This window comes from Cyphellophora attinorum (assembly GCF_001299255.1).
Source record: "Cyphellophora attinorum strain CBS 131958 chromosome Unknown Contig36, whole genome shotgun sequence".
NCBI classification, from domain to species: Eukaryota; Fungi; Ascomycota; class Eurotiomycetes; order Chaetothyriales; family Cyphellophoraceae; genus Cyphellophora; species Cyphellophora attinorum.
In genome coordinates, this window is record NW_017253264.1 from 1 (window position 1) to 10,890 (window position 10,890).

The 10,890-nt window shown below is 53.7% G+C and overlaps 4 protein-coding genes across 4 annotated transcripts; 1 reads left to right on the top strand and 3 right to left on the bottom strand.

The window, feature by feature from the left end:
- Positions 1 to 1,102: 1,102 nt before the first annotated feature.
- Positions 1,103 to 2,117, bottom strand: AB675_11076 (Very-long-chain 3-oxoacyl-CoA -B; the record flags this gene model as incomplete). The annotated part of the gene is made up of 1 exon (XM_018139891.1): positions 1,103 to 2,117. A coding segment is annotated over one exon (1,015 nt), but the record flags the coding sequence as incomplete, so codon positions are not given.
- Positions 2,118 to 3,266: 1,149 nt separating this feature from the next.
- Positions 3,267 to 3,842, bottom strand: AB675_11077 (Ubiquitin-conjugating enzyme E2 15; the record flags this gene model as incomplete). Its single annotated transcript, XM_018139892.1, has 2 exons — positions 3,267 to 3,619; positions 3,683 to 3,842. 2 exons carry the CDS (start codon positions 3,840 to 3,842, stop codon positions 3,267 to 3,269), a joined length of 513 nt encoding a protein of 170 aa, XP_017995796.1.
- Positions 3,843 to 5,254: 1,412 nt separating this feature from the next.
- Positions 5,255 to 9,111, bottom strand: AB675_11078 (uncharacterized protein; the record flags this gene model as incomplete). Its single annotated transcript, XM_018139893.1, has 4 exons — positions 5,255 to 7,358; positions 8,029 to 8,437; positions 8,512 to 8,863; positions 8,914 to 9,111. The coding sequence occupies 4 exons, from the start codon at positions 9,109 to 9,111 to the stop codon at positions 5,255 to 5,257; spliced, it is 3,063 nt and encodes a 1,020-aa protein (XP_017995810.1).
- Positions 9,112 to 9,645: 534 nt separating this feature from the next.
- On the top strand, positions 9,646 to 10,623 carry AB675_11079 (uncharacterized protein; the record flags this gene model as incomplete). Its single annotated transcript, XM_018139894.1, has 1 exon — positions 9,646 to 10,623. One exon carries the CDS (start codon positions 9,646 to 9,648, stop codon positions 10,621 to 10,623), a length of 978 nt encoding a protein of 325 aa, XP_017995760.1.
- Between the last annotated feature and the right edge of the window lie 267 nt (positions 10,624 to 10,890).

Below are 10,890 nucleotides of genomic sequence, written 5' to 3' on the forward strand. Positions count from 1 at the left end.
CCGAGCATCAATACCACTGTACTTTTCACAGTCTCCATACTCGTTCAAGCCAATGTGGGAAGGGTGGGAAGAGAAGGTAGTACTACTGTGGGTGCTATGCGGCGGAATGAGTCTGAAGCAGTCTATTCGTCCATAGGAGAGCTATGGATGCCATATCAGACTATTCAGCTTTTGCGCAGGTGCCTCTTTCCCGTGCCACACTCAACCTGACCAGACTCTCTTGGTGTCCCTGTCTATCGTTCTTTCTATCGATTGACGTCGATCAGCAGATGTTCTGCTTCCTCACTTCGCCTGCGGCACAATGTTTGCATCGTTCACCCTCCCTTACTCGCCTGCGGCGCTACTTCCGGCCTTACGGCTCCAGTCCTAATGCTCGCTGCGCTCGCTTGGGGTGGTGGTGAGTCGGTGGCCGCGAAGCGGCCACCTCCTCCCCACCACCTCCCCCACCCACCCGAACGCGCGACTGCCGTCATCCGTCGCCCCTGCTGTAGAAGGTACCCAGCACAGCAGCGCGATCGGAAATCAGCAGGTCGCGCCTTCTACAGGAAGGACCTATCAAAGCAGGTACGAATGCAGTCATCCGGTCTACGGCACCTTTGTCAACCGGTCTGTCTGAGCTTGGGTCTAAGCGAGACCGGATCAAATATATCACCACCCGGATCAGTCCAACCCTGGCACTGAGACGGTGCCTGAAACTGCTACGAGCACGCGCAGACCAGTCTGGCACTCCATCTCCTCGATATTGTTGTCTGCAAGGTGGAACGTTTCGACTGACCGAGGCATTGAGGTTGCAAAAAGGGAGCGGTCGTTGGCATTTACTGGACAAGGTTATCCATCTCCTCGATATTGTTGTCTGCAAGGTGGAAGGTTTCGACTGACCGAGGCATTGAGGTTGCAAAAAGGGAGCGGTCGTTGGCATTTACTGGACAAGGTTACCGGTGGTTGCTGCTATAGAGTTATTTGACATACATATGGTACGGATGAAAGACGAATTTCGATGTCTGGGTGATGAGACGGCCCCGAGCTGCTGACCACACATGGTGGTTCGCGGTGGCGAGCTGCTACCGCAATTGTGAGTATACGCCTAGTGTTCCTGACTTACTGTCCAGAGCGGTCTTCTGTGTCCGCTCCGTCTCGTCCTGGCTGACCATGCCGGCCACGATATTGGCAGTCACTCTGTCCACGATCCATCGAGGTAATGCCCAGCCCAGAACAGCACCGAATAGCAGCCCGTGTGGCCAATAGCCCCAGCACACGCCCCTTCCTGCCGCACTGCCCAGTGCTAAGCTGCTTCGTGCGTAAGTCTCGCCGTCTGGCCGTATCCACGTTATTTTCTCGCCACCTCCGCCTGCGCCGGGTGTGGCGCACATGCCTACGAGATCATAACGTACTGTCACTCCTTTTGCTGCCCCGATTCCGAATCGAAGCCCTTGCGGTTTGGTCTGCAATCCTAAATATCGCATTTCGGCGTCTAGGGATTGGCTGAAAGCCTCCTGAAACGCCTTTACCGCGCCGTGCACCCCTAGCAGTGGCATGGCGGGGCGTCCCGACGCGGAGCCGACGTTCAGAATCAGTGAGGGTGAGTTGTGCTGTAGCACTGGCAGGCACGACCGGGTGATCTCGAGGGGGAACATGATGCTGATGTTGATGGCGGCGAGGTTGTGAGATGTAGGTCGGGCGGCATGGGTGGTGCAAAGTGGGAAGTCCTGGGTAAGTGTTCCTGGGCCGCCGAGATTGTTGATTAGGATGGTCAGGTTGTAGTCTTTGAATCGTGAACGGATGAGATGATCGAAAAGACCTCCCTTGTTGTCAGACGGTACGTTTGAGAACGCTTGTTCTGCATCGATCACTAACGTCTCTATCTGACGGGTGGAGAACCGTGTGAGGAGATCTAGTCGGATTCGCTCAAGTTTGGACAGGTTGCGACCATGCAGAACGACGTTGAAGCCTTGCTCCAAGAGCACGGTGGCGTAGCCAAGGCCAATGCCTGATGTCGACCCTGTGATGAGGGCCCATGCTGCTTCGGACTGTGCAACGGGGCTTTCGTTTGAAGAGTGGGGGCTGGAGTGGATGAGGGTCGGTGCTCTCTCCTCGTTCTCGGATGCTTCATCGAACATCTTAAGCGGGCCATTGCGAGGCGATGGAGCATGATTGTAAATCTGCAGGTCTGACGCTCTCAAGAAGTGCAGCCATACAAAGTCCCCCACTCGGATGAGGACGCTTGCCAAATAGCATGCCCCTACGACGGCTATTGTTGTGGTCGGAATTTCTGGTTCGTAGACCATCAAGAAAGGCGAGTCGAGTAGCTTGCAAGCCAGTCATATAGCGGTGAGAAAGGTCTGGTGAGCAGGTAGATAGGATCGAGGAGATAGTGCTGCACGATACCCAAGAGGTAATCAGCACGAGTTGGGATCACGGCTAGTGCGTTGTTTGGGGATGGACACAAGGCCATGCTGGCTGGATTCAGATGAGGTTCGCTGGTCGCAGTGGGAAGGCAGCTCTGCGGTGTTGAGCTGTGCCACACAGAGAGGACAGGGCAGCATTGGAGAGGAGTTCGACAGATGTCCTTCCGCCTTGTGGGCGTCCATCGTTCTTAAAGTGTTCCCGCCCCATCAATCAGGCTTTTGCTTGGCAGGGGCGTTCCGGTAAGTTTACTGTACCGGAAAGCGCGGCTTGCTTGTATTATTACTGCCGTTGAAGCATCAGAATATCCAGCCGGTGACGGGAGCGGCAAGCATGTCATGAGAAATCATCATGCAGTGGATCCTCCGTAGATACTAATTGGCGCAGGAACTCGACTGTATCGACGTTGAACTAGCTTCCTAGTGACATGGCCGGCTGGATCTTGTTCAGCCACAGGCCCCCGCGCAAAGTCTTCGTCTTGGCTTTCATGGTAGTTTGCATACCTAGGTATTTGGTGCAGCGGATGTCTGACAATTTTCGCACTATGCCGTACCCTGTAGCGCGTGAAATGGTATTGAGCTGTACTAGATATATTATATATCGGTGGCCATTGCTGGAGTTCGTATCTGCATGTTGACCTGTTTGGAGTAAGTCGGATGTATAAATTCATTGCTCCTGTCCTCGTCTCAGCTGGCGCTGGCCAAGTCACAGCCAGAGCCCCGACTCTCGGTGGAGATGCGCCTGTGTAAATAGTGATGCCCGAGAAGCCCAACGCCAGACCCATGCTTACAGCCACTTAGTCGACTATGCATTCTTCTGCACCATTTCCTGAGCACAGAGATTGTGGTTATCCAACAATTTCGTCACTCATCGCCCAGACTCTCTCTCACAATCTTTCTACACCTCTTCCTAAACTCCTTTGGGTCCTCGCGCCACATCTTGGCCGCATCGACATTTGCGGGACTCTCATCGTTTGGACTGGACAACATACTGATGACGCTCAACAGTATAGTCTCGGGACTCTGTACAGGAGTCCATCTCTCGGCTGCCGTCTCATAGCCATACTTGTCGTCTTCTGGTGGGTGCAGGATTGATATACATACGTCGCCGGACGGGTGATATATATTGGGGTGCCATATTGGAGTTGTGAATCGCATTTTAGGTGGTAGCAGTGGATAGTCTGTTGGAAATGTAAGGACGGCACGGAAGAAGCCACCTGTTCGAGACGTTAGTACACGGCTCCGATGTGTGGCAATTCTGTCAGATGTGTGGTACTTACCGCCATAGTACTTGCAATCATCGTTAATCATTAGCATGACCTCCCACTCGAAGACATTGTTATCAACGAGGCCGCAAGAGATGCCTGGAATGTCTTTATCATTCTTCATTTGTTTCAGCTGCCGCGCCAGCAGGCCTGCGGCTGCGGAAGTCGACCCCATGCTGACAGCTGTAAATCGCGTTGCCTGGAAAGTCCGCTCGACAACTCTAGCGCTGGGATAATGATACAGTCACAATACAGATGTTATGGGGCTTTCAGGGTATTCGTGTCCAGCACTTGGTAGACGCTCAGCCAGTAGAGGTTCGCAGAGGCTGGAGGACGGGAAGGTGTGCCCTTTGAGTGAGCCAAAGTCGTGACAGAGATGGCGATAACACTAAGGTAGCCCGTTGATGCAGGAATGTCGCCGGTGTAACGTCCAGTCAAGTGTATATTATAGGTGAGTGGTGATAAGTGGGATGGTGAAAGTGAGTGCTCCGACTCCAACGATGCAACTGGAAGTCGTCTCCAACATTCAGCCGCTGACAAAACTCCTGCAATCTCCGCCATTTACAACTCACGTCATGCCATCCGCTCGAGCAACATGGTGCTTCTCTACTTGCATAGGTAGATACCTACCCATCACGATGATTTCGGGGCTGGTAATGAAGGCATTTTCGCACGGGCTCGAGTCACAGGCCATGTGCTCATCGCGTGAGGCTGTCGATGACAGCAGTGGCGCGTTCGAGTCGGGTCGCGTCGCGTCGCGTTGCGTCGCTACGTGCCAACAAGATGGTCTCTGCGCAGTGGCGCCATCGCGCCTACCACGTGCTTGTAATTCATGAATGCGACGAGGGATCTTGTGTTGGTTGAAAGAGGTAATTCGCAATGGATGTTCGTGTTCTCATGTGGCTCCTGGCCTGGGATACGGTAGCTGTATTTGTTTCATCGTTGCACCTTCTACCTTCAGAACTTCTTCGGAGGCAAGAGCCAGCTGCTGTCTGCTGGGCTGCAGTCACCATCTCTTTGGTTCCGAACCAGCGTCACATCTCTGTATTGTCCAACAACATAATTGACATCACTCCGGGCCTCATACTCACAATCACCAGTGCTCCTGTTTGCCTGAAGACCTTACCACAGCGACGCTCACGACTCCAGCCCTGCCGTCGACTTTGACATCTTCAACAACCTCGGAGGAAGGAATCTGGTCAAGGTGAGTGCGACATGTAATCTGGGCAGCCATAAATGGATCCCTTCATGGAACTGATAACCCCAGCGGCAAGATGTGAAGGCTTGGGCTCAACGGTGTTTCAGTGGTATACATCAGGACAACTGATTGTGGACCGAACATGGAATGCAGCTCACTGCATTCTGTGTGCTGTTTCACGGTTCAAGGCTTGCGGCGACTCGACATGCGACGATGAGAATCAATGGCTTATTGCTGGGTTTTGGTCACGGAACAGCTGGTCATCTGTAGTTGCGCTTGGCAACCTTTAAGCCGGCGCAGCAAAACAGATGACATCGATTTTCATGAACGCTTCAGGCACGCCGGTCTCTTGCTACTTTCAATGCTGTTCCTCCTTCTGCAGACGCCTCTCACGATTTCGCCGGCGCCAAATCCACAAGAATGAAACCTCTGACCTGCTCCGGCTGTGGTCCATTGACCGCCGTGAAGCCTTGGATGACATTAACCCTCACCTTCCCCGTGTAGCCCTGCACGACACGGACCTGATTGAGCACAAAGCTCCACTCCTGCTTTAAATCCAGTGCCGCTGCCTTGGGGGCCCAGCGCGGCTGGAGTACGACGTTAAGAAACGAGTTATCCGCTGCGGCGACGGGTCCCCAGGCGTTGAAGCGCTGGTTCGAGAGCATCACGGCGGTCGCGTCTTGGTAGTTCGCACGCAGCAATGGGGCGGAAGTGTTGCTCGTCGCGGCTGTGGGTTTCGTCTTCGTCTCCATGGGGATTTCGAAGTGTAGATAGTTGAGCTGCCAGTTCGTGTTATAACCTTGGCGTAGTTGGATGGAGAAGACGAGGTCCATCGGTGCTTTAATGTTGGTGGGTACCGGCTTGCCGAAATTGCTGATGTGGTGGCAGCTGATGGCGAAGTTCTGATCTGTTGTGGGCGGGTCGAGCTTGAAGTTGGGCGTTCTACTCGGGTCGAAGAAATGCGTGGGGATTCGACGGGGACGATGATGGGGAGGCGGGAGGGGGAGTTCTGAGTGTTTAAAGTTGCTCGGAGGAAGCCGTTTTCTCTCCTGGGGGCTGGGCAGGGGGAATTGTCTTCGTGACGGCTCCGATATTGCGATTTGGTACGGTTGCGGGCTCGAGGGCATCTGTGGCGCTTCCTGCGGCGATGCTGCTGGGATTACGGGTTTCGTCACGTCCGCGCTCTTTGTCTGACCGATGCTCGTGGCTGCTACGCCCTGGGACGGGATCTGGACTTCCATCTGGTACATGGGCTCATTCATTTGGATCCCCAGCAGTGCTGAGGATGGCAAGCCTTTGCAGTCCGGACCCACTGTATCCGTATAATTCGGTGCAGGAGGGCCTACCTGGTCTTGCGGCAAGTTGGGCACAATGCTGTTCATTCCGCTGCTGATCTTGTCATAGACCCTTTGAGCAAAAGCAGGAAACATCAAGGTTCTGTTCTTCCAATCGAAAACGGTCGGCGAGTCAGAAGACTTGAAAACGTCTTTGTCATATTCCATCTTGACATGTGGATCGATCTTGGCAACGGGAGCATATACACGGGTGTAGATCAGTTCCAGCTCCAAAGGTGGATGTGGTGTTCCAATAGGTGCTGTTGGGTCAGGGCCGAGAGTCGCACCAAGCGAGAAGAACTGCTGATGCTGCGGTTGACTGATTATCAGAGACTTGAAGTCCGGATGTGAGGGCAATCGATCGAACAGCACCAGCAATGTGTCTTTGGCGATATTCTCCTGGCGTAAGATCGGCGCTCGCAGGTCCCCTGGTGCTCTTGGAGCCGTGATCACAAGATCAGGGAATCGCATTACAAGTGATGACCGCATGAGGAATCCAAAGGATGGTATCTGAGGAGCATACCCGAAGAAGGGAGATAGCTCACCGGTGATGTAGATTTCGAGGATAGACTTGATGATGCCACGTACTTGGTCGTCGTCTCGGCTGACCTGATTGGCGAGGCTCAAGGCGCCGTCAAGGAAGCAGTCAATCCAATTACGGTCGATGTGGAAGAACCTCAAGGTCTCGTTCGGCAAGCATGACGGGTCGGTAATCAAATAGTGGGCGGGTAAGTTGGACAGGTACATCTTGTCTAAGACCCAGTTGAGTATTATCTTCCAATCGTTCGAGTAGGGTGTATTGAACTCATTGTAAAGATCAGGAGTACTGCTGACATCTTTCAATGTCTGAGGACCCTGCTCTGGAGTAGCGTGGTTTGGATGGCCGTCTGTTGTCGAGGCTAGCTTGCGCGCCGTGGCGCGCCCGTGCTTCAGATACGTACTACCAGTCTCATCGTTCTGTCGATGTGACAGATTGATTCGTGCTTCTCGAGGTCGTTTCCATCTGGAAAGCATGTCCGTCTGCTTATCTCCCTGGAAGATATCCTCAAGACCCGCCATGGTATCTGTCAGCTGTGCGATGACTGACTCTTTGCTTCGATAGCGGTGTGCGAGAAGCTCTTTCTTCGTCGCTTCGACTGCACCGGCATGGATCGCATTCCTGAGCCGTGTCAGCGCAGAGGCGAAACCCCTGTCTGCGATAGCCAAGGCCTTGCCAAGTTGCCATGCGGTGCTGTAGGTGATATCCATGATCCGAGTTGTTTGTCGAGGATCTGCAAGTCTGACCCGAAGTTGGAAAACATCTTCCATCCACCGATTGTGTCGGAGAAAGGGTAAGGGACTTGGGTTGGCGTGAGTGGCCCACGATTCAGCGCTACCGTCCCATCTCCACTCAGTGTACGATAGCGTACCAGCGAGTACCCGTCTCTGATCCGCTGCATGACGCGGTCTGGAACTACCTTTCCCTGATGAGTGGCGCTATTCGCCGAGGCCGGGAGTGGACCATGTAGCATACTGACTGAAGCTCCTACGTCTGCGAAAGCATCGGCCACGGAGAGACTTGCAGGTGGTAGGCACTGGTATGACCAGCTGTACAACGAAGCCAATGCCACATAGGGTGTTTTGATCTGGTCAAGAAGGATACCACTTCCAGGCGGATTGCCGACCACGTTTTCAATCGAGACGAGATGCACGACGACCGTAGTAGCTTGGTGATGCTGATCGGACCACTGCGATGGCCGAGCACAACACTGAACAAGCCATCGTCCTGTACACCGGCTTCGGTCATCCCTGTGGTATCTATGTGTCTCACATGACTCAAATATTTGTACCTAGACACGTCAGGCTGGCTCTGCTGAGGGACAGGTGTCCCATCATTGTTGTATTTGGTGACGAATGATGTGAAGAGGCTGGTCGGAAGAAAGACAATATTGGCTTTCGTACTTCCATCAACCGGGTCACCTGTCTGCTTTGCGTTGATCGGAGTTGTCACGTAGGCGGACATCTTCCATAGGTCTTGGATAGCCATGTAAATCGAGTACGTGGCGGACTGTACTATTGGTGGGCTTCCTGGCTGCAGCATTGATGGCGGGAATATGCTGTCAGGCCCGTTGAGCTGATTCGGCTGCAGGTACAATTCGTTCTGGCCTATTGCATCGTCACTGAAGCTCAACAGAGCCAGCCAAGGAGTCCTGTTGCGCGCAAACTCGTCTGCTGAGACCGAGGCTTCTTCCATCACATCTCCCAGCCTTTCCCAGGCAGATGAGGATCCGTCAGGACGACGTGCGGTAAAACGCGAGATTCATCTCCGTGACCTTGTGGCGGGTAGGTGGAATGCACTTCGCCGTCTGGAAGCGCGAATCGTGGCGGACTGACCCTGAAGGTCTTCGTGGAGACCACATCCTTCTCGTCAGCCGGAACTCCTTCAACGGCTGGCGAGTGTATCTTCTGAGTGACCGTGATGTCGTGGATTCCTGCCTCTAAGCCAGGTGCGTAGAACGAGTAAAGCCGCTCCTGGCCAGGGTCAAGCGCTGGGGGATCGGCATCGGCATCATGCTCAGCACCCGCAATTCCCCTCTTAGCCTTGGTGATGTGCTTCTGCACATGCTTGAGAACAAGATGGCGAGCACGGTAGGCTGGTCTGTGACGGTGAACTCTAGGAGTCGACTGCTGAGCAGACGCTGGAGCAGTCATGTCTGCATGTATCAAACACGTACCCAACGACCAGGTTTGTTGTCTTCCATGTGTCGTGTTTCTTTCCGCGAGTATGTGTCCACGTCTTTGCTGTCTCTGGCCACAATCAAAGCTCTGACGGTGAGGACGTGTAGAGCGTGGTCGTACCATACGACAATCTCAGTCCCAAATTTCCAGCGGATTTCCTCATCAAGATCAGGTGTTTCTGAGACACCCTTCATGAAGGTCGCTCAGGGATCAGCCCGCCTCTAGAGTAGAATGAGGTATCTTCAAGCTCCAGCTACCTTCACCATACTCTGCTACTAGACAGCCAGCCAGTTGTCGATTCGTTTTGCACGCGGCGTGTGTCCTTGATTCCGTGAGTTCATTAGTCCTAAGTTTTGTGGAACTACTGCAAGCCTGCAGTTAAGCACTCGCGTAAAGTTGCGACTGGCAGCACACGCCAAAGAAGCTTTGATATGCGGCTGGCTGAAGCTTATGCAGCCCCGCATGCCCCGGAATCAGACGTCCTCGTGTCCCTGGAATCTAGCAGGTCGGAATCAGTCTTATCACGAGTAGCTGAAAACAATGTGCAGGAGGCGTTTTCCACGGGCATGTGATTGCTTGTACTGTTGGAAGACTTGTCGTCCATACTCACCCTTGGCATACCTTCCCCTGCTGGCCGTCGACATCACTCCTAGTCATACAACGCGCCAGATGGCATCGATTACCTACGCCCACGCAGAGTAGGGACAGTTCCCTGACTCTTCCCAAATATGAAACGAATCTCCTTCTTGACGATACTCGCTCTCCTGCTGATTCCCATCCTCACCCTTGTTTCCTTCATCTTCGCAATTGTCGCCACTACCTCCTCCTACTGGGCCACCTCGCTTTACACGTATATCGATAATACCGGCACATCATACTACATCAACGACAGGCACCGCGGGCCCTTCAAGAAGTGTCTCCCTACTCTGAAAGCGCCGGATCTCGACGCCACGGTCCGGGCGAATTACAAGGACGACTGTAGTGTAACCACGTGCAGCCTCGACACTGTCTGGGCTGATCTGCCGTACTTATGTCAGCAAATCAGCTATACACAGAATCTTTTGATTGCTGGGATAGTGTTTATGGGTTTGGCATTTGTGTGGAGTTCTGTGCTAGGGTTGATAGCTTGCTTTGCTGGAAGAAGAGCAGCAAGCGAGGATGGTTCGCGACAGGGACGAGGAGGTGGTAGACGGCAATGGAGGTCGGGCGGGCAGAGCAGCAGAAGCAAAGCAATTAAGGAGAAGGAGAAGGCGGACGGCACTTCGTCCAGGCCAGCAGCGATGACGAACATGGAAGGAGAAATTATGGAAGGACCTGCTGCTCACCACCAACATCACGGCCATGTCCGTCACCCCGATTACCCAAAGCGGCAGCACACACCCGACGACCAAGCGCTCCATCGTCGGCACCGCCGCCACCATGGCTGGCCCTCTACGCTGACCTTTATTGGCACCCTTACGCACCTCTCGATCGCTCTAGGTGTTCTGCTGCTCGGCCTGGCGAATCTGCTCGGGTCGAACCTTCTAGTGAACAACGTGCCCAAGGATGGAGACACTCTGGATGGCAACTCCGATCCACAGAGCAGCAACCCGCATTGGATGGTGGGCCGTGCTTCATGGTTTGCATTCGCGGGTTGGATGCCGGCTCTCGTGGGTTTGGTGTTATTTGGAACTGTGAGGGAAAAGTTAGTAAGACCGGGAAGATGAATTGAGTAGAGGAACGGGGATGAAACAGAGGGCGAAGAAGTAGCGACCAGGCGTGGCTCAAGCCAGACGAAAACGTACACGATTCGATAGCTAAATCGATAACATCTACGATGTAAGGGTATCAGGCATGTAATCACATGTGGATAGTAGTATATAGGTGGCGTAGTAGGACGCTGTAGGACGAGGTCCTTGTAGGCGATGTGGGGTTGCGCCTGCCGTGGCCTAACAACGAGCACATAAATTCGTCGCGTTCCCCAGGCTAGATGT